The 23,492-nt window shown below is 46.9% G+C and overlaps 1 protein-coding gene across 1 annotated transcript in view; it reads left to right on the forward strand.

The window, feature by feature from the left end:
• The window catches only part of LOC139275618 (lysosome membrane protein 2-like), a 243,343-nt gene that overhangs the window by 217,090 nt on the left and 2,761 nt on the right, over nucleotides 1-23,492 (forward strand). The window contains exons 10-12 of the mRNA XM_070892790.1: nucleotides 335-453; nucleotides 5,467-5,540; nucleotides 12,985-13,036. Coding sequence (XP_070748891.1) covers nucleotides 335-453; nucleotides 5,467-5,540; nucleotides 12,985-13,036 — 245 coding nt within the window. The remainder of the gene's footprint in view (nucleotides 1-334; nucleotides 454-5,466; nucleotides 5,541-12,984; nucleotides 13,037-23,492) is intronic.

Here is a 23,492-nt window from a genome sequence, read left to right on the forward strand (position 1 = left end):
CTGTTTTTGTTATGTTGATTGGGGGATAAATATTGGCCAGAACACCGGGGATAACTCCGCTGCTCTTTTTTGAAATAGTGCCATGGGATCTTTTACATCCACCTGAGAGAGCAGACAGGGCCTCAGTTTAACCTCCGACAGTGCAGCACTCCCTCAGCACTGCGAGTGTCTGCTGGATTTATGTGCTTCAGTCCCTGGCGTGGGACTTGAACCCACAACCTTCTGACTTAGAGACGAGAAGTGCTGCTCACTGAGCCACAGCTGACACAATGCAAAAAGTTCTTGCTCTGATCTCTCTGAAAAATAATCTCTTGCTCTGATTTTGATATCCCAGGAGTTCCTATTTTCATATCCTCTCCTCACTTTTACAATGGAGATCAGAAGTTAGTGAGTGACATCGTCGGCATGGAACCGAATACAGAAACTCACCAAACATACATTGATATAGAACCAGTAAGTGGAAAGAACTGTTTGTACTATATATTGTATAGAGATAGCTTTCTAAAGCCATGTCATTTAAGCCACTGTGCTTGAATCCACCTCCCTCAGATGAAAGAATTATGGTTGTGTTGAAACTCTCGGTTTAGAATCATCTTAGAAATATAGAAACATAGAAAATAGGTGCAGGAGTAGGCCATTCGGCCCTTAGAGCCTGCACCACCATTTAATATGATCATGGCTGATCATGCAACTTCAGTACCCCATTCCTGCTTTCTTTCCATACCCCTTGATCCCTTTAGCCACAAGGGCCTCATCTAACTCCCTTTTGAATATATCTAACGAACTGGCCTCAACAACTTTCTGCGGTAGAGAATTCCACAGGTTCAAAATTCTCTGAGTGAAGAAGTTTCTCCTCATCTCAGTCCTAAATGGCTTACCCCTTATCCTTAGACTGTGACCCCTGGTTCTGGACTTCCCCAACATCGGGAACATTCTTCCTGCATCTAATCTGTGCAATCCGGTCAGAATTTTATATGTTTCCATGAGATCCCCTCTCATTCTTCTAAATTCCAGTGAATATAAGCCTAGTCGATCCAGTTTTCTTCATATGTCAGTCCTGTCATCCCGGGAATCAGTCTGCTGCACTCCCTCGCACTCCCTCAATAGCAAGAATGTCCTTTCTCAGATTAGGAGACCAAAACTGCACACAATCTTCTTCTTAGGCAGTCCCCCAGAGTTGAGGATGACTCACTCCACATTAACGTGACTTCTCAGGTGACTGAAGAGACCGATGTGGGACCTACAGTCTCTGTCACAGGTGGGGCAGACGGTGGTTGGAGGGACGGTGGGTGGGGTGCCTGGTTTGCCGTACGCTCCTTCCGCTGTTTGTACTTGGCTTCCACGTGCTCCCGGTGAAGAGACTTGAGATGTTCGGTGCCTTCCCGGATGCTTCTCCTCCACTTTGAGTGGTCTTGGGCCAGGGATTCCCAGGTGTCGGTGGGGATGTTACATTTTTTCAAGGAGCCTTTAAAGGTGTCCTCATAGAATCATAGAACTATAACTGGAGACCTTTCAACCCAGCGTGTCTGTGCAGGCTCCTTACTACAACACTCCTAAACTAACCCAACAGACCAGCTCACCTTCCTTTGTTTCAAGGATTTATCCAATTTTCCCTTAAAAGGTGCAATGGTCCCTGCCTCAACCACTCCCCATGATAAAGCATTCCATGCTACACAGCCCTCCGTGGGCAGAAATTTCTGCTAACCCCTCTCCTCACGCTCTTAGTGATCATTTTAGTGGCCATTTTAAATCAATGACCTCGTGTCATCATGGTGTCAGCTGTGACTCAGTGAGTAGCACTCTCACCACTGAGTCAGAGGTTGTGGGTTCAAGTCCCACTCCAGGGACTTGAGCACATAAATCTAGGCTGACACTCCCAGTGCAGTGCTGAGGGAGTGCTGCACTGGTGGAGGGGCTGCCTTTCGGATGAGACATTAAACCGTCTGCTCTCTCAGGTGGGCATAAAAGATCCCATGGCACTATTTTGAAGAAGAGCAGGCGAGTTATTCCCGGTGTCCTGGCCAATATTTATCCCTCAAACAATATAACAAAAAAAACAGATTATCTGCTCATTATCACATTGCTGTGTGTGGGAGCTTGCTGTGCGAAAATTGGCTGCTGCATTTCCCACATTAGAATTGTGACTACACTCCAGAAGTACTTCATTGGCTGTAAAGCGCTTTGAGATGTCCAATGGTTGTGAAAGGTGCTATATAAATGCAAGTCTTTCTGTTTTTTCTTTATCTACATGTTTCCCCTTGGCAACATCATCTGAATATACACCGTCAGAGTCCACATGTACACTGATAACTCACTACCTCACTACCCCTTCTCACAATCCCTCCTCTGTCTCTGATTTGTCACGTTGCTTATCCAACATCCAGTTCTGGATGAGCTAAAATTTCCTCCAATTAAATATTGGGAAGACCAAAGCCATTGTCTTCGGACCCCATCACAAACTGCGTTCCCTAGCCACCGACCCCTGGTCACTTTCTGAGGCTGAACCGGACTGTTCCCAACCTTGCTGTTATATTTGACCCGGGAAGATAATCCAACCACATAGCCACACCATAACTAAAACCATTTATTTTCACCTCTGTAACATCGCCCGCCTCTGCTCCTGCCTCAGCTTATCTGCTGCTGAAACCCTCATCCATGCCTTTGTTACCTCTAGACTTGACTATTCCAACACACTCTTGGCTGGCCTCCCACATTCTCCCCTACGTAAACTAGAGGTGATCCAAAACTTGGCTGCCCGTGTCCGAGCTCACACCAAGTCCTGCTCACCCATCACCCCTGTGCTCGCTGACCTACATTGGCTCCCGGTTTAACAACGCCTTGAGTTGAAAATTCTCATCCTTGTTTTCAAATCCCTCCATGGTCTCGACCCTCCCTATCTCTGTAATCTCCTCCAGCCCCACAACCCTCCAAGATGTCTGCGCTCCTCCAATTCTGCCCTCCTGAGCATCCCTGATTATAATCGCTCAACCTTTGGTGGCCGTGCCTTCTGTTGCCCAGGCCCCAAGCTCTGGAACTCCCTCCCTAAACCTCCCCGCCTCTCTACCTCTCTTACCTCATTTAAGATGCTCCTTAAACCTACCTCATCTGCTCTAATTTCTCCTTATGTGGCTCGGTGTCAAATTTTGTTTGATAACGCTCCTGTGAAGTGCCTTGGGATATTTTCCTACGTAAAGGAGCTATATATATGTATAAATTGTTGTTGTATTATATACAAATAAAGACTAAATGTAGGACTTTAAAACGGGGACTAACTTAGTTCTGCGCCCTGGTCCAATTATCTTCTGTCCTCTAACCGATTAATAGCTAAAGCTTTCACACTGTCTTGATTTTTCACAGTGGATCAACTAATATCCAAAATATTGCATATGCATGAACTTCCTGTCCGCAAGCTTTACTTCCTGCTGTCATGATTTGTGGTCATGTTTTTACGTCATCATTTAACATAGAAATTGGCTACATGAAGAGGTATAATTGGTTTTGCCATGAAAACACTAACCTGTGATGTACCTACATTACTGCTGCCAGTAGGAGGCGGTGTAGGGAGCCTCCTGTTCCCAATGCCCAGCTGTGTCTATTGTTCCAGACCAGTTGGCCTCTTGTCTGTCTCTCGTGTCCTCCCGCTGCTCATTCTTCCTTCATCATCTCCCACACCTCCAGCTTCTCTTCCACAGTGTCAGCTATGGCTCAGTGCGTCGCATTCTTGCCTCTGCGTCAGAAGGTCGTGGGTTCAAGTCCCACTCCACGGACTTGAGCGTACAATCAAAACTGACACTCCCAGTTAAAACCAAGGTCCTGTCTGCCCTCTCAGGTAGACATAAAAGATCCCGTGGCACTATTTCCAAAAGATCAGGGGAGTTCTCCGCAGTGTCCTGGTCAATACTTATCCCTCAACTGACATCACTAAAGAACAAATGATCTCATTGCTGTTTGTGGGATCTTGCTGTGTGCAAATTGGCTGCTGCATTACAACAGTGACTACACTTCAAAAAGTATTGGCCGTAAAACATTTTGGAGCGTCTTGAGATCATGAAAGGCGCTATATAAATGCAAGTTTTTCTTTCTTGCATGTCCCCTTCCACGGTTTCATTGACAGCTGCCTAATTCTCTTGCAACCTCCCGCTACTATCCCTTCTCTTGCCCACTTTTCATTGACAATCCTTTCTCTTTCCCGTATGTCCCTGCGTTTTCCAAACCATCTTCCCACTTCTCTGGCTAGCTCTTCCTGCTTCCCACTGCTGCCCCGTCTGATTGTGTCCCCTTGCTTGTGTCAGTTTCCCTTGCATCCCCATAAACATTGCGGCTCAAAGAGAGACATCATACAATCATAGACATTTACAGCACGGAAGGAGGTCATGTCTGCGCTGGCCGACCAAGAGCTATCCAGCCTAATCCCACTTTCCAGCTCTGGGTCTGTAGCCCTGTAGGTTACGGCACTTCAGGTGCACATCCAAGTACTTTTTAAATGTGGTGAGGGTTTCTGCCTCTACCACCCTTTCAGGCTGTGAGTTCCAGACCCCCACCACCCTCTGGGTGAAGAAATTTCCCCTCAAATCCCCTCTAAACCTCCCCCCAATTACTTTATATCTATGCCCCCTGGTTGATGACCCCTCTGCCAAGGGAAACAGATCCATCCTATCCACTCTATCCAGGCCCCTCATAACTTTATACACCTCAATCAGGTCTCCCCTCAGCCTTCTCTGTTCCAAAGAAAACAGACCCAGCCTCTCCAATCTTTCCTCATAGCTAAAATTCTCCACTCCCAGCAACATCCTCGTAAATCTCCTCTGTACCCTCTCTAGTGCAATCATATCTTTCCTGTAATGCGGTGACCAGAACTGCGCGCAGTATTCCAGCTGTGGTCCAACCAGTGTTTTATACAGTTCAAGCATAACCTCCCTGCTCTTGTATTCTATGCCTCGACTAATAAAGGTAAGCATTCCATATGCCTTCTTAACCACCTTATCTACCTGGCCTGCTACCTTCAGGGATCTGTGGACCTGCACTCCAAGGTCACTTTGTTCCTCTATACTTCTCAGTGTCCTACCATTTAATGTGTATTCCCTTGCCTTGTTAGCCCTCCCCAAACGCATTACCTCACACTTTACTGGATTGAATTCCATTTGCCACTGTTCTGCCCACCTGACCAGTACATTGATATTTTCCTGCATTCTGCAACTTTCTTCTTCATTATCAACCACACAGCCGATTTTTGTATCATCTGCAAACTTCTTAATCATACTCCTACATTCAAGTCTAGATCATTGAAATATACCACAAGAAGCAAGGGACTTCGTATTGAGCCCTGCGGAACCCCACTGGAAACATCCTTCCAGTCACAATAACATTAATTTTGGATCCAACTTGCCACTTTGCCTTGGATCCAATGGGCTTTTATGATAAAGAAACAAAAGTACCTGAATTAACCTGTGCTTCCATTATTCACAGGTGACCGGTATACCTGTCAGAGTAGCCAAGAGAATGCAGATCAATATTCATGTTGAGTCTGTGAAGTACATTATGTAAGTTGCTCACTTTGCTCTCTGAGTTAAATGGATTGCTTATTTTTGAATGAATATCAGTATGTCCCAACGAAACAGTCCACCCACTGACCAAGAGTTACTGAGGGTATCCACACTACGTGACAATCTGCTGGAATTCTGAGATTCAATTTCAAAAACTTCTTTTAAATAATCCTTTCGTTTATACCCATCACAATGTCTCAAAACGCTTAACACGATGAATTATTTTTGAAGTGCGGTGACTTATTGGGCCACAGCTGGAGTACTGCGTGCATTTCTGATCAGCACATTACAGGAAAGAGGGTACAGAGGAGATTTACGAGGATGTTGCTAGGACTGGAGAACTTTAGCTATGAGGAAAGATTGGATAGGCTGGGGTGGTTGTTTTCTTTGGAACAGAGGAGGCTGAGGGGAGACGTTATTGAGGTGTATAAAATTTTGAGGGGCCTGGATAGAGTGGATAGGAAGGACCTACCTCCCTTAGCAGAGGCCATAGATTTAAAGTAATTGGGGGGAGGTTTAGAGGGGATTTGAGGGGAAAATTCTTCACCCAAAGGGTGGTGGGGGTCTGGAACTCACTCCTGAAAGGATGGTAGAGGCAGAAACCCTCACCACATTTAAAAAGTACTTGGATGTGCACTTGAAGTGCAGTAACCTACAGGGCTACGGACCAAGAGCTGGAAAGTGGGATTAGGTTGGATAGCTCTTGGTCGGCCGGCACGGACACGGTGGGCCAAAATGGCCTCCTTCATTGCTGTAAATTTCTATGCCGCTAACCCCACCAAAGTATCCAGGGTCAAGGGACACTCCCTGTCTAGTATAAATCCAGCAGGTTCCTGCACCACTATAGGCACATCTGGTGCTCCAACCAGTGCAGGGGATGGGGCATTGCTGTCTGAGGGCTGGAGCAAATGACTGAAGGCATTGAAGCTGATCTCTTGCCTGCAGCTTGTCCATTTCTTGTGGGATGTAAGCCAGTCTCCAGACCAGGACCTTCAAGTGGATCCCAATTCTGCCATCCGGCAGGCCAATATGCCCCCTTTCACCTGTCATACTGCCTGCACCGTGATGTCATACTGGCTGCACCGTGATGTCATACTGGCTGCACCGTGATGTCACATGACTGCACTGTGATGTCACATGACTGCATTGTGATGTCATACTGACTGCACCGTGATGTCACATGGCTGCATTGTGATGTCATACTGGCTGCACCGTGATGTTATACTGACTGCACCGCGTTGTTATACTGACTGCACCGTGATGTCACATGACTGCACCGTGATGTCACATGGCTGCATTGTGATGTCATACTGGCTGCACCATGATGTCACATGGCTGCATCGTGATTGTTATGTATGTAACTATGTAATACTTGCCACCAGAGGGCACGACTGTTGGAGTCCTAATGGTCACCTGCACACACACGTGCAGGGCCATTATAAAAGGTTGGCTGCCATGTTGTTTAGGCACTCTGGAGTTGTAATAAAGAAGACAAAGGTCACACTAAGTTTAGCTCACAGTACTCAACCTCCTGGAGTTCTTCTATACAATTGGTGACGAGTAACAGAATACGAACCTTCACGCAACCATGGCTGCTGTTGGAATATTAGAGAGATTCGTAGAGAGTGATGATTGGGAAGCCTTCGTCGAGCGTCTCGACCAGTACTTCGTGGCCAACGAGCTGGAAGGAGACACTAACGTGGTCAAGCGCAGGGCAGTTCTCCTCACCGTCTGTGGGCCTAAAATATACGGCCTCATCAAGAATCTGCTCGCACCTACAAAACCAACGGAGAAGGAATATACAGAGTTGTGCACGCTGGTTCAGGACTACCTCAAGCTGAAGGAGTGTATCCTCATGGCCAGATAGCGTTTTTACACACACCATCGCTCCGGGGACCAGGACGTGGCGGATTATGTCACCGACCTGAAACGCCTCGCAGGACCTTGCGATTTTGGAGCTGTGTTGGGGCAAATGCTGCGGGACTTTTTCATGCTGGGCATCAGCCACGAGGTAATTCTTCGAAAGCTGCTGGCTGCCGAAACCCTAGACCTGAGCAGGGCCATCACGATTGCCCAGGCATGCATGGCCACGAACAATAACACCAAACAGATATCTTCTCAACATCGAAGCTCACTGGCAAGTACTGTGCATAAAATGACGGCACTGGCAGGCCGAACTGCATATGGCAGGGACTATACGTCTGCAGCTGCAAGACCTGTGATGACTCAGAGTCCGCCATCGGGGGTGAATGTGAATCCATTAGCACTGTGTTGGCGCTGCGGGGGTAATTATCGAGCCCATCAATGTCGATTCAAGCACTACGTGTGCAAAGGCTGTGCAACGATGGGGCACCTCCAGCGAATGTGCAAACGTGCTGCGACATACCACGTGGCAGAGGATGATCGATCCGGTGCAGATCACGCAGCACAGGCAACTCAACCCGAGGTAGAAGTGTATGGGGTACATACCTTCACCACCAAGAGCCCTCCTATAAAAGTCAAATTAAATGGAGTTCCAGTATCCATGGAGTTGGACACGGATGCGAGTCAGTCAATAATAAGCCAGAAGGCTTTTGAGAAACTGTGGGGCAATAAGGCACAAAGGCCCAAACTGAGCCCGATTAATGCAAAGCTGCATACCTACACCAAAGAGCTCATACCAGTCATTAGAAGTGCGGCAGTGAAGGTATCGTATGACGGACCTATCATTGTGGATTGTTCCAGGCAATGGCCCAATGCTGTTCGGCAGAAACAGGCTAGAAAAGATTAAATGGAATTGGAACGACATCAAAGCACTATCTTCAGTGGATGATGCCTCGTGTGCTCAAGTGCTGAACAAGTTTCCCTCGCTATTCGAACCAGGCATCGGCAACTTCACAGGCGCCCAGGTACTGATCCATCTAGGCCGCAATGCATGGCTCGTCCATCACAAGGCTCGGGCGGTTCCGTACATGATGAGAGAGAAAGTCGAGATCGAACTGGACAGATTCCAACGTGAAGTAATCATATCGACAGTCGAGTTCACCGAGTGGGCCAGTCCAATTGTTCCGGTGTTGAAAAGCGATGGCACGGTCAGAATCTGCAGAGACTACAAGGTAACGATTAACCGAGTCTCACTACAGGACTAGCACCTGCTGCCAAAGGTGGATGACCTGTTCGCAACGTTAGCGGGGGTGAAGTCGTTCACCAAGTTGGACCTAACCTCCGCCTACAAGACACAGGAGCCGACTGAATCTTCGAAAAGACTGACGTGCATCAACACACACAAAGGGCTGTTTATATACCACAGGTGCTCTTTCGGGATTCACTCGGCTGCAGCCATTTTCCAGAGAAACATGGGGAGTTTGCTGAAATCTGTTCCGTGCACTGCTGTGTTTCAAGATGACATCCTGATCACTGGTCGTGACACCATTGAACATCTACACAACCTGGAAGAGGTTCTAAATCGCCTAGACAGAGTGGGACTCAGGCTGAAACGCTCCAAGTGAGTTTTTCTGGTGTCAGAAGTCGAATCTTTGGGGAGAAAGATTGCAGCAGACGGCATCAGGCCCACGGACTCAAAGACAGAGGCCATCAAGAATGCACCCAGACCACAGAATGTGATGGAGCTGCGTTCGTTCCTGGGACTCCTCAACTATTTCGGTAACTTTCTATCCGGGTTGAGCACGTTGTTAGAGCCTTTGCACATGTTGCTACGTAAGGGTAATGACTGGGTTTGGGGCAAATCTCAAGACACAGCCTTTGAGAAGGCCAGGAACCTGCTATGCTCAAATATGTACTTGTACACCATGACCCATGTAAACGTTTAGTGCTAGTTTGTGACGCCTCATCGTGTGTGTTACAGCAAGCCAATGTATCAGGCAACCTCCAACCAGTTGATTACGCATCTAGAAGTCTGTCTAAGGCTGAGACAGCCTATAGTATGGTTGAGAAAGAGGCGTTAGCATGTGTGTATGGGGTTAAGAAAATGCGCCAATACCTATTTGGACTTCGGTTTGAGCTTGAAACTGACCACAAGCCGCTCATTTCATTGTTTTCAGAGAGTAAAGGGATAAATACCAATGCTTCATCCCGCATCCAAAGATGGGCACTAACATTATCCGCTTATGACTATGTTATCCGCCACAGACCAGGCACTGAAAACTGTGCCGATGCTCTCAGCCAGCTACCATTACCCACCACTGGGGTGGAAATGGCGCAGCCAGCAGACTTGCTCCTGGTCATGGATGCGTTTGAGAGCAAGTGGTCACCCATCACAGCTCGCCAGATCAGGACCTGGACCAGCCAGGATCCTGTGCTATCATTAGTGAAGAGTTGCGTCTTAAATGGGAACTAGTCGGCCGTTCCCAGGGAAATGCAAGATGAAATTAAACCGTTTCACCAATGCAAAGATGAAATGTCCATCCAGTCAGACTGTCTCTTATGGGGTAATTGCGTGGTTTTGCCAAAAGAAGTCAGGGAAACATTTGTACGTGACCTACATAGTACCCACCCAGGTACCGTCATGATGAAAGCAATTGCCAGGTCGCATGTTTGGTGGTCCAGCATTGACTCAGACTTGGAGTCATGTGTGCATCAGTGCAACACGTGCTTGCAACTGAGCAATGCACCAAGGGAGGCTCCACTGAGTCTGTGGTCATGGCCCTCCAAACCGTGGTCCAGGATCCACGTAGATTTTGCCTGCCCCTTTCTAGTAGTTGTGGACGCTTACTCCAAATGGGTTGAATGCATAATCATGTCATCCAGCACATCCACAGCCACCATTGAAAGCCTCCGGGCCATGTTCGCCACCAATGGCGACAAAGAACCGTGTTTCACCAGCTCGGAATTCAACGAGTTTATGACCCACAATGGCATCAAGCATGTCAGGTCTGCCCCGTTTAAGCCCATTTCTAACAGTCAAGTGGAGCGGGCAGTCCAAACTATCAAGCAGAGCATGAAAGGCGTGACAGACGGCTCCCTGCAGACCCGCTTGTCTCGCATTCTGCTCAGTTACCGGACGCGACCCCACTCGCTCACCGAGGTTCCCCCGGCAGAATTGTTAATGAAGAGAGCCCTCAAAACCAGGCTCTCTCGAGTCCACTCGGATTTTAATGATCACGTGGAAACGCGGCGACACCTGCAGAACATGTACCACGATCGCGCAGCTGTTTCACGTGGCATTGAGGTTAATGACCCTGTGTTTGTCCTGAATTACGGTCATGGTCCCAAGTGGGTTGCTGGCACTGTTTTGGCCAAGGAAGGTAATAGGGTGTTTATAATCAAATAGTTAAATGGCCAAATGTGCAGAAAGCATTTAGATCAGACCAAATTGCGATTTACTGATAACCAGGAACGACTTGAAGGGGACATCACCATCGACGATCCACCAACACACACCCAACCAGCAATCGACCTCGCGTCAATCACGAGGATGAACCCACCGTTCCTGACAGTCCGGTCAGACCAGCCGCGGTGCAGTGCAGCAATTGTCCGACCAACTCACACACGCCAGGGTTTGAACTTAGCGAAGGCCTCCGGATCGCCTCAACTAGTAAATAACTTGTACCGAAGACTTTGAGGGGAAGTGATGTTATGTATGTAACTATGTAAGACTTGCCACAAGAAGGCGCGACTGTTGGAGCCTAATAGTCATCTGCACACACATGTAGGGCAGTATAAAAGGTTGGCTGCCATGTTGTTTAGGCACTCTGGAGTTGTAATAAAGAAGACTAAGGTCACACTACATTTAGCTCACAGTACTCAGCCTCGTGGAGTTCTTCTATACACAACAGTGATCACATGGCTGCACCGTGATGACACATGGCTACACCGTGATGCAATACCAGCTGCACCATGATATCACATGGCTGCACCGTGACGTCACATGGCTGCACTGTGACGTCACATGGCTGCACCGTGATGTCATACTGGATGCACCATGATGTCATATGGCTGCACGGTGATGTCACATGGTTGCATCGTGATGTCATACTGGATGCACCGTGATCACATGATGCACGGTGATGTCACATGGCTGCACGGTAATATAACATGGCTGCACCATGATGTCATACTGGCTGCACCGTGATCACATGGCTGCACGGTGATGTCACATGGCTGCACGGTAATATAACATGGCTGCACCATGATGTCATACTGGCTGCACGGTGATATCACATGGCTGCACAGTGATGCCATGGCTGCACTATGGATCCCAGGCTGGAGCCCAGGAAACTTTAACTTGGGAGTACTCTCCCACGGGCGCTGTAAGAGACCATGTTTTGGGCGGATGGAAATTCCCCCCCAGGACACTCAGTGGCAGGGCAAAGGATGTGGCTTATCCAGTTCCTGAATCATGGGTCTTACACTGGTGTGCACTGGTGTGATGAGTAGGAGCGAGTGAGAGAATTGCAGATAATTACACAGGATATACAGCTCAGAAACGGGCCATTGGGCCCAACTAGTCCATGCCAACGTTTATACTCCACTCGAGCCTCCTCCCATCTTTCCTCATCTAACTATCAGCATAACCCTCTATTCCCTTCTCTCTCATATGCTTATCTGGCATAGCCTCAACTACTCTGTGACAGCGAGTTCCATATTCTCACCACTCTCTGGGTAAAGAAGTTTCTCCTGAATTCCCGATGAGATTTCTTGGTGACTATCCTATATTGATGGCCTCTAGTTTTGCTCTTCCCCACAAGTGGAAACACTCTCTCTGTATCCACTCTATCAAAATCTTTCATAATTTTAAAAACTGCTATTAGGTCACCCCTCAGCCTTCTCTTTACAAGAGAAAAAAGACCCAGCCTGTTCATCATTTCCTGATGTGTATACCCTCACATTTCTGATATCATCCTTGTAAATCTTCTCTGCACCCTCTCCAGTGCCTCTATGTCCTTTTTATAATATGGCAACCAGAACTGTACGCAGTACTCCAAGTGTGGTCTAATCAAGGTTCGATACAGGTTTAGCATAACTGCCCTACTTTTCAATTCTATCCCTCTAGCAATAAACCCGAGTTCTTGGTTTGCTTTTTATGGCCTTGTTGACCTGTGTCGCAACTTTCAGTGATTGGTGTATTTGTACTCCGAGATCCCTTTGCTCCTCTACCCCATTTAGATTCTTATTTTCCAAGTAATATGTGACCTCCTTATTTTTCTTACCAAAATGCAATATCTCACATTTATCGATGTTGAAATTAAATTGCAAATTCTATGCCCATTCTGCAAGTTTATTAATGTCCCCCTGTCATTTGTTGCAGTCCTCAGTATTGACTATCCCTCCACCCGCCCCCTCCCCCCATTTGGTGTCATCCGCAAACTTAGAAAATGTGTTTTTGATTTTAAAGTCTAAATCGTTAATATAAATTGTGAACAAATTCTTGCATGCAATAGATTGTCACAAGTATTTAACACCGGGTATTCTAATGCATAATTTTCAATATATTTGTTTATAGCCAAACTGGTCAAATAAGGACGATGATTTTACCAGTTATCTATTTAAATCAGGTAGGTTACATGATCTTTCAAGGTTGCATGTTAATCATACAATTACTGCACTAATGTCACATCTTCCATTTCCATTTCCCTTGCCAGCTATCCTGTGTTCTTTCCGAGTGAGGTTGACAATTTGTGAGCAGGATTTTAGAGTAAAATAATTTAACAGTAGTTTGCATTTCTAGAGCACTCCTCGGGGCCGAAATTCAGGAACGCCACAAACCTGGCCCACTTACCGGTTTTTAAGTGTTTTCACTGCCAGGTAGGATGAGGTCGACTCTTGATAAAGGGTCAAAGTGTGTTAAAAAGACAAGCCTGAAGGCTCTGTGCCTCAATGCGAGGAGTATTCGGAATAAGGTGGACGAATTAACTGTGCAGATAGCAGTTAATGGATATGATGTAATTTGCATCACGGAGACATGGCTCCAGGGTGACCAAGGCTGGGAACTCAACATCCAGGGGTATTCAACATTTAGGAAGGATAGACAGAAAGGAAAAGGAGGCGAGATGGCGTTGCTGGTTAAAGAGGAAATTAATGCAATAGTAAGGAAGGACATTAGCTTGGATGATGTGGAATCGATATGGGTGGAGCTACGGATTACCAAAGGGCAGAAAACGCCAGTGGGAGTTGTGTACAGACCACCAAATAGTAGTAGTAAGGTTGAGGACAACATCAAACAAGAAATAGGGGATGTGTGCAATAAAGGTACAGCAGTTATCATGGGTGACTTTAATCTACATATTGATTGGGCTAACCAAACTGGTAGCAATGCGGTGGAGGAGGATTTCCTGGAGTGTATTAGGGATGGATTTCTAGACCAATATGTCGAGGAACCAACCAGAGATCTGGCCATCCTAGACTGGGTGATGTGTAATGAGAAAGGACTAATTAGCAATCTTGTTGTGCGAGGCCCCTTGGGGAAGAGTGACCATAATATGGTAGAATTCTTTATTAAGACGGAGAGTGACAAAGTTAATTCAGAAACTAGGGTCCTGAACTTAAGGAAAGGTAACTTTGATGGTATGAGGCGCGAATTGGCTAGATTAGACTGACAAATTATACTTAAAGGGTTGACGGTGGATAGGCAATGGCAAACCTTTAAAGATCATATGGACGAACTTCAACAATTGTACATCCCTGTCTGGAGTAAAAATAAAACGGGAAAGGTGGCTCAACCATGCTAACAAGGGAAATTAAGGATAGTGTTAAATCCAAGGAAGAGACATACAAATTTGCCAGTAAAAGTAGCAAGCCGGAGGATTGGGAGAAATTTAGAATACAGCAGAGGGTTTAATTAAGAGGGGGAAAATAGAATACAAGAGGAAGCTTGCTGGAAACATAAAAAATGACTGCAAAAGCTTCTATAGGTATGTGAAGAGAAAAAGATTAGTGAAGACAAGCGTTGGTCCCTTGCAGTCGGATTCGGGTGAATTTATAATGGGGAACAAAGAAATTGCAGACCAATTGAACAAGTACTTTGGTTCTGTCTTCACAAAGGAAGACACAAATAACCTTCCCGATGTACTAGGGGTCCAAAGGACTAGTGAGAAGGAGGAACTGAAGGAAATCCTTATTAGGCGGGAAATTGTGTTAGGGAAATTGACGGGATTGAAGGCCGATAAATCCCCAGGACCTGATAGTCTACATCATAGAGTACTTAAGGAAGTGGCACTAGAAATACTGGATGTATTGGTGATAATTTTCCAACAGTCTATCGACTCTGGATCAGTTCCTATGGACTGGAGGGTAGCTAATATAACATCACTTTTTTAAAAAAGGAGGGAGAGAGAAAAGGGGTAATTATAGACCAGTTAGCCTGGCATCGGTGGTGGGGAAAATGTTGGAATCGATCATTAAGGATGAAATAGCAGTGCATTTGGAGAGCAATGATAGGATTGGTCCAAGTCAGCATGGATTTATGAAAGGGAAATCATGCTTAACAAATCTTCTGGAATTTTTTGAGGATGTAACTCGTAGGGTGGACAAGGGAGAACTAGTGGATGTGGTGTATTTGGACTTTCAAAGGCTTTTGACAAGGTCCCACACAAGAGATTGGTGTGCAAAATCAAAGCACATGGTATTGGGGGTAATGTACTGATGTGGATAGAGAACTGGTTGACAGACAGCAAGCAGAGAGTCGAGATTAACGGGTACTTTTCAGAATGGCAGGCAGTGACTAATGGAGTGCTGCAGGGCTCAGTGCTGGGACCCCAGCTCTTTACAATATACATTAATGATTTAGATGAAGGAATTGAGTGTAATATCTCCAAGTTTGCATATGACACTAAACTGGGTGGTGGTGTGAGCTGTGAGGAGGACGCTAAGAGGCTGCAGGGTGACTTGGACAGGTTAGGTGAGTGGGCAAATGCATGGCAGATGCAGTATAATGTGGATAAATGTGAGGTTATCCACTTTGGGTGCAAAAACACGAAGGCAGAATATTATCTGAATGGCGGAAGATTAGGAAAAGGGGAGGTGCAGCGAGACCTGGGTGTCATGGTTCATCAGTCAGTGAAAGTTGGCATGCAGGTACAGCAGGCGGTGAAGAAGGCAAATGGTATGTTGGCCTTCATAGCTAGGGGATTTGAGTATAGGAACAGGTAAGTCTTGCTGCAGTTGTACAGGGCCTTGGTGAGGCCCCAGCTGGAATATTGTGTTCAGTTTTGGTCTCCTAATCTGAGGAAGGACATTCTGGCTATTGAGGGAGTGCAGCGAAGGTTCACCAAACTGATTCCAGGGATGGCTGGAATGACATATGAGGAGAGACTGCATCAACTGGGCCTTTATTCACTGGAGTTTAGAAGGATGAGAGGGGATCTCATAGAAACATATAAGATTCTGACTGGACTAGGCAGGCTAAATACGGGAAGAATGTTCCCGATGTTGGGGCAGTCCAGAACCAGGGGACACAGTCTTAGAATAAGGTGCAGGCCGTTTAGGACTGAGATGAGGAGAAACTTCTTCACTCAGAGAGTTGTTAACCTCTGGAATTCCCTGCCGCAGAGAGTTGTTGATGCCAGTTCATTGGATATATTCAAGAGGGAGTTAGATATGGCCCTTACGGTTAAGGGGATCAAGGGGTATGGAGAGAAAGCAAGAAAGGGGTACTGAGGGAATGATCAGCCATGATCGTATCGAATGGCGGTTTAGGCTCGAAGGCCGAATGGCCTACTCCTGCACCCATTTTCTATGTTTCTGTGTTTCTGTGTTTCTATGATATTCAGCTCTTTGTCCTTTTTTTCGGAGCCCGACCAGGAAGTCGGTCATAATGGGGGCGGAATCGCGGCGGTAAGTGCCAGTGAGGGGCGGAGATGGAGGCGGGATGGATTCTCCGTCTCTGTCAGTCTGCAGCGGAGCGGTGGTGACATCATTGTGCGTCTGCGTCACCACGTATTGCGCCTCCGTTAAAGGGGAGAGAATCGGTCATCAGTCGTGATCAGAAACTGGGCCACCAGGGAGGGTTTCGGCTGGGCCAGCGGCCTGGCACCCAAGAGGGGGGGGGTGTGTGCAGGCTGCCTGTTGGCGGCCCGGCCGAACCCGGGGGCGGGGGGGCACAATAGTCTGGCTGGCATGGAAGCAGGACGGCAAAAAAAGGAAATGGTGGCCGCGGCAGTGGGCCCTCGCCTTTAATGGCCGCTGCAGCGCCGGGGCTCGCAGACAGAATGCAAGGTGCACTGACAGAGAAAGCTGTCAGGGGCACCACTCGGCGGGCACTAGATTTTTAGCCCTGAATATAGACGGAGGTGGGGGGTCCCGGCGGTGCGCGCACTGATGATGCACACACGGCCGCTCAGCAGCAGCTGGACGGAAATGGGGACTGCCAATAACCCCCCCACTCCACCGATGACGGCGGCCATTCGACCAGAAATCGGCGGCTATTGGATTCTGCCGCCTGGTCACCGCGGTAACGGGCCTTATCCAGATCCGGAATTTCAGCCCCCTTATGTTCAAAGGTATCTCAAAGCACTTCAGAGTTAGGGGGACATGAAACAATGCTGAGCAGGAAGGTGAAAGGGAGAAATGGAGAGCGTTCGGGTGAGGGAATAAATAATAGTTTTGAAAACAGGGGAGGAAGTGGCAAGGCAGAGAGAAGTGGGTCTATAGTTTAAGGGGCAAGAGCACTATGTTTGAGTGAGCAAAGGCAGAGGGAAGTGAGAAATAAAGGGGTAGAAACCTGGTCCCACTGTGTATGAGACGGTGCCACGGGCTGAGGGCTGACTTTAGCACCAGGAGGTTGGTGCCGCCTCAAACTGTTCAAAATTTAGTTTTGCCGCCCAAAGATGAGCGAACAGCGCTGAAACTGGCATTGCACACTCACCCTCAGGCACCCACAGAGCGGTGTCTCACGAGGCCCACCCAATTTCCCCACCGAAGGAAAAAAAAATGAATAAAAAAGTTTCGGACACTTTCTCTCACCCACATTTTCCCACTGGTCCCAGTAATACATAGATGCTGAAAATAATAAACATAACCACTGACCTTGGTCACTGGACGCTCCCGCCACGGGATCCCCGATGTACCACCACCTTCGCCCGGTGGTAAGGCCACTGTACTCACCGAATATCTCAGCGGCGGCGGCGTCGGCGTCAAGGGGGCGTCGCACGCTCGACGATGTCACCATGTGGGTGGCGGCCGAGCGTGCAACGGTACGTCTTAGCGCCTCCCCCACCGCCCAACTCGATTTACCGTGAGCCGAGGAACCGGCTCCCCGCCGACGGTAAGGACCTAGCCGCCCGTTAGCCGTCCCTCTCCAGCGTTATCGGTGATGTTTGAAACTGAATTTCAAGCCCAAGAGGTTTGGTGGTGGAGGAAATAGGAGCAGTTGCATGAAAGTAGGACGGGGCGAGGCCATGGGGGGGATCTGAAACATCTGAAGCCAACTTGCTGGGACTGGGGGAACCAGCGGACCTTGAAGAGCGAGGGAGTGAGTGCAGGTGAAGTTGAGGAATGAAGCATTTGGGATGTGTTGAAACGTGTGGCTGGTGAGACAGGAAGGGTGTTAGAGAAGTCAAAGCTCATGGCGACAAAGGCCGGGGTGAGGGTTGTGGTGGCAGAGGGGGTAATACGGGGCAGAGCTGCAGAGTGTTCAGTTCCATTCACAACTCCTCAGATAATGGAGCAGTCCGTGCTCGCAAGCAGAAAGACCTGAAGAACATTCGGGCTTGGGCTGATATGTGGCAAGTAACATTCACATCCAGGACAAAGCAGCCCGTTTGATTGGCTCCCCATCCACCACCTTAAACATTCACTCCCTCCACCACCGGCGCACTGTGGCTGCAGTGTGTACCATCTACAAGATGCACTGCAGCAACTCACCAAGGCTTCTTCGACAGAACCTCCCAAACCTGCGATCTCTGCCACCCAGAAGGACAAGAGCAGCAGGCGCATGGGAACACCACCACCTCCACGTTCCCCTCCAAGTCACACACCATCCTGACTTGGAAATATATCGGCTGTTCCTTCATCGTCACTGGGTCAGAATTCTGGAACTCCCTCCCTAACAGCACTGTGGGAGCACCTTCACCACACGGACTGCAGCGGTTCAAGAAGGCGTCTCACCACCACCTTCTCAAGGGGCAATTAGGGATTGGCAATAAATGCCGGCCTTGCCAGCAACCGGAACGAATTTTAAAAAAGAGAGATAGAGCTGGGTGTTGTGACTATACATAGAAAGTACAGCACAGGCACAGAGCATTCGGACCAACTGATCTATGCCGGTGTTTCGGTTCCACAAGTGCCTCCTCCATCTCACCCTGTGTGGAGTCTGACCCCTGTGTTTCTGAATGATAAAACCAACAGGAAGCATTTCCCCCCTAAAGATGGCTTTTTATGACAATCCAATAGTTACATGGTCTCCATTACTGGTACTAACTTTTTATTCCAGATTTATTTATTTAACTGAAGTTAAATTGCCCAGCTGCCGTGGTGGGATTTGAACTCTTGTTCTATTCAATCATTTGTCCAGGCCTCGGGATTGCTAATCTAGTAACACAACCACTATGCTACTGTTCCCTGTTGAGAGTAGTTGTAGCACTCAATCATGTCAAAAGTAGAATAATGTTTGAGAGGGTGAAACGAGTCAACCAAGGTCACACTTCCACGCGATGTCATTTGTCATTTTGACCAATGCAGTTTTAGTGCTTTGGAAACCAGATTGGTTGGTTTCGAGTAAGGAATGGTGCAAGAGGTGTGAGCATAGTTTGAAAGCTGCGGTATGTAGGAAGATGTCAATGAGCTGGGCAGAACAGTGGCGAATGGCATTCAATCCGCAGAAGTGTGAGGTAATGTATTTGGGGAGGTCTAACAAGGAAAGGGAATACACATTCAATGGTTGCACACTGAGAAGTGTCGAGGAACAAAGGGAGTGCATGTCCACAGATCTCTGAAGGTAACAGGCCAGGCAGTTCAGAGAAGGTTCACTAGGTTGATTCCAGGGATGAGGGGGTTGACTTATGAGGAAAGGTTGAGTAGGTTGGGACTCTACTCATTGGAATTCAGAAGAATGAGAGGTGATCTTATCGAAATGTATAAGATTATGAGGGGGCTTCACAAGGTGGATGCAGAGAGGATGTTTCCACTGATGGGGGAGACTAGAACTAGGGGGCATAATCTTAGAATAAGGGGCCGCCCATTTAAAACTGAGACGAGGAGAAATTTCTTCTCTTAGAGGGTTGTAAATCTATGGAATTCGCTGCCTCAGAGAGCTGTGGAAGCTGGGACATTGAATAAATTTAAGACAGAAATAGACAGTTTCTTAAGCGATAAGGGGTTATGGGGAGCGGGCAGGGAAGTGGAGCTGAGTCCATGATCAGACCAGCCATGATCTTATTGAATGGCGGAGCAGGCTCGAGGGGCCTACTCCTGTTCCTATTTCTTATGTTCGTATGTTCTTATGTAAAAGGTGGTTAAGAAGGCATACAGAACACTTGCCTTTGTTAGCTGATGCATAAGAGCAGGGAGGTTATGCTTGAACTGTATAAAACACTAGTTAGACCACAGCTGGAGTACTGTGTGCAGTTCTGGTCACCACATTACAGGAAAGATGTGATTGCACTGGAGAGGGTACAGAGGAGATTTACGAGAATGTTGCCCAGACTGGAGAATTTTAGCTATGAGGAAAGATTGGATAGGCTGGGCTTGTTTTTTTTGGAACAGAGGAGGCTGAGGGGAGACCTTATTGAAGTGTATAAAATTATGAGGGGCCTGGATAGAGTGGATAGGACGGACCTATTTCCCTTAGCAGAGGGGTCAACAATCAGGGGGCATAGATTTAAAGTACTTGGTAGAAGGTTTAAGGGGGATTTGAGGGGAAATGTCTTCACCCAGAGGGTGGTGGCGGTCTGGAACTCACTGCCTGAAAGGGTGGCAGAGGCAGAAACCCTCACCACATTTAAAAAGTACTTGAATTTGCACCTGAAGTGCCGTAACCTACAGGGCTATGGACCAAGAGCTGGAAAGTGGGGTTAGGCTGGGTAGCTCTTGGTCGGCCGGCGCGGACACGATGGGCCGAAGTGGCCTCCTTCCATTTCTATGATTTCTATGATTCTATGATAGTTGTGAGGCAACAACCCATTGCACAACCTTGGAAAGAATCTTGGAAGTAGAGAAGTGGTTGAAGAGAATGGAAGAGTGTAAAGGATGAGTTTCTTTAGTAACAGTGTGGTAATGATGTTATTAAAGGAGCCATGGACAATGTCGTACGAAATAGATAGTTGACACAAAACCCAGGCTGCTGCTTCAGTGACGTGCTGGGGGAATACTGTGTTGTCGGATGTGCCATCTTTCAGATGAGACATTTAATCGATATGCCATCTGCTTTCTCAGATGAATGTAAAAGATCCCATGGCACTATTCAAAGAAGAGCAGGAAATTTCTCTCTCTGTTCTGCCCAATATTTATCGGGCAATCAAAACTATTAAAAATGTATTTCCTGGTTTGTTATCTTATTACTGTCTCGTACCTTATTGTGTGCAAATTGGCTGCCACCTTTGTCAATAAAACTAGATGTGGACTACAATTCAAAAATAATTAATTTGCTGTAAAGTACTTTTGGGGAGTGCTGAAGTGGTGCAAAAAAACTATATAAACGTCTAACTGCAATTATATAGGGTCCTGCAGAGACCGCACCTGGAGTATTGTGCACAGTTTTGGTCTGCTTACCAAAGGAAGGATATACTTGCTATATTCTTTAGAATTCTTTATTAAGATGGAGAGTGACACAATTAATTCAGAGACTAGGGTCCTGAACTTAAGGAAAGGTAACTTCGATGGTATGAGATGTGAATTGGCTAGAATAGACTGGCGAATGATACTTAAAGGGTTGACGGTGGATAGGCAATGGCAAACAGTTAAAGATCACATGGGTGAACTTCAACAATTGTACATCCCTGTCTGGAGTAAAAATAAAACGGGGAAGGTGGCTCAACCGTGGCTAACAAGGGAAATTAAGGATAGTGTTAAATCCAAGGAAGAGGCATATAAATTGGCCAGAAAAAGCAGCAAACCTGAGGACTGGGAGAATTTTATAATTCAGCAGAGGACAAAGGGTTTAATTAGGAGGGGGAAAAAAAAGTATGAGAGGAAGCTTGCTGGGAACATAAAAACTGACTGCAAAAGCTTCAAAAGATATGTGAAGAGAAAAAGATTAGTGAAGATAAACGTAGGTCCCTTGCAGTCAGATTCAGGTGAATTTATAATGGGGAACAAAGAAATGGCGGACCAGTTGAACACATACTTTGGTTCTGTCTTCACGAAGGAAGACACAAATAACCTTCCGGAAATACTAGGAGACCGAGGGTCTAGTGAGAAGCAGGAACTGAAGGAAATCCTTATTAGGCGGGAAGTTATGTGAGGGAAATTGATGGGATTTAAAGCCGATAAATCCCCGGGGCCTGATAGTTTGCATCCCAGAGTACTTAAGGAAGTGGCCCTAGAAATAGTGGATGCATTGGTGATCATTTTCCAACAGTCTATCGACTCTGGATCAGTTCCTATGGACTGGAGGGTAGCTAATGTAACCCCAATTTTTAAAAAAGGAGAGAGAGTAAAAACGGGTAATTATAGACCGGTTAGCCTGACATCGGTAGTGGGGAAAATGTTGGAATCAATTATTAAAGATGTAATAACAACGCATTTGGAAAGCAGTGACAGGATCGGTCCAAGTCAGCATGGATTTATGATAGCGAAATCATGCTTGACAAATCTTCTAGAATTTTTTGAGGATGTTACTAGTATAGTGAACAAGAGAGAACCAGTGGATGTGGTGTATTTGGACTTTCAAAAGGCTTTTGACAAGGTCCCACACAAGAGATTAGTGTGCAAAATTAAAGCACATGGTATTGGGGGTAATGTATTGACGTAGATAGAGAACTGGTTGGCAGACAGGAAGCAAAGAGTATGAATAAACGGGTCTTTTTCAGAATGGCAGGCAGTGACTAGTGAGGTACCACAAGGTTCAGTGCTGGGACCCCAGCTATTTACAATATACATTAATGATTTGGACGAAGGAATTGAGTGTAATATCTCCAAGTTTGCAGATGACACTAAGCTGGGTAGCAGTGTGAGCTGTGAGGAGGATGCTAAGAGGCTGCAGGGTGACTTGGACAGGTTAGGTGAGTGGGCAAATGCAGTATAATGTGGATAAATGTGGATAATGTGGAAAGCAGGAAAGGGGTACTGAGGTGAATAATCAGCAATGGTCTTATTGAATGGTGGTGCAGGCTCGAAGGGTCGAATGGTCTACTCCTGCACCTATTTTCTATGTTTCTATGTTAAACTTCTTCACTCAGAGGGTGGTGAATCTTTGGAATTCTCTGCCCCAGAGGGCTGTGGGGGCTCAGTCTTTGAGTATATTCAAGATGGAGATCGATAGATTTTTGGATATTAAGGGAATCGAGGGATATGGGGACAGTGCAGGAAAGTGAAGTTGAGCTCGAAGATCAGCCATGATCTCATTGACTGGCGGAGCAGGCTCGAGGGGCCGAATGGCCGACTCTTGCTCCTAATTCTTACGTTCTTATGTAAATGAAAGTTTATTTTCTGATCAGCAGAGCGGGTAATAAGCCTTCTCATAGGATGAATGTGTTGAGAGATGAGGGGCAACAATAGCAGAGCTAGGTCAGGGCTTACATTGCATTACAGGAACAGGCCATTCAGCCCAGCTAGTCTCGGCCGCATCTCCACCTTTCACCATATCTCTCCATTTCCTCTTCTCTCATGTACTCCTGTTCTCCTCAAATACTCCCTGTGGTCGCGAGTTCCACATTCTCACCACTCTCTGAGCAAAGGCAGCTCCCTGTATTTCCCGATTGGATTTATCAATAACTATCCTGTATTTCTGGCTCTAGTTTTAGGTTCTCCCACAAGTGGAACCATTCTCTACACATCTACCCTGTCCAACCCAGTCATCATTGTGAAGACCTCCAGCAGCTCTCCTCCTCTCTCAGTCGTCTTTTTTCTAAAGGAAAA

Source organism: Pristiophorus japonicus, chromosome 11 (assembly GCF_044704955.1).
Source record: "Pristiophorus japonicus isolate sPriJap1 chromosome 11, sPriJap1.hap1, whole genome shotgun sequence".
Taxonomy (NCBI): domain Eukaryota; kingdom Metazoa; phylum Chordata; class Chondrichthyes; family Pristiophoridae; genus Pristiophorus; species Pristiophorus japonicus.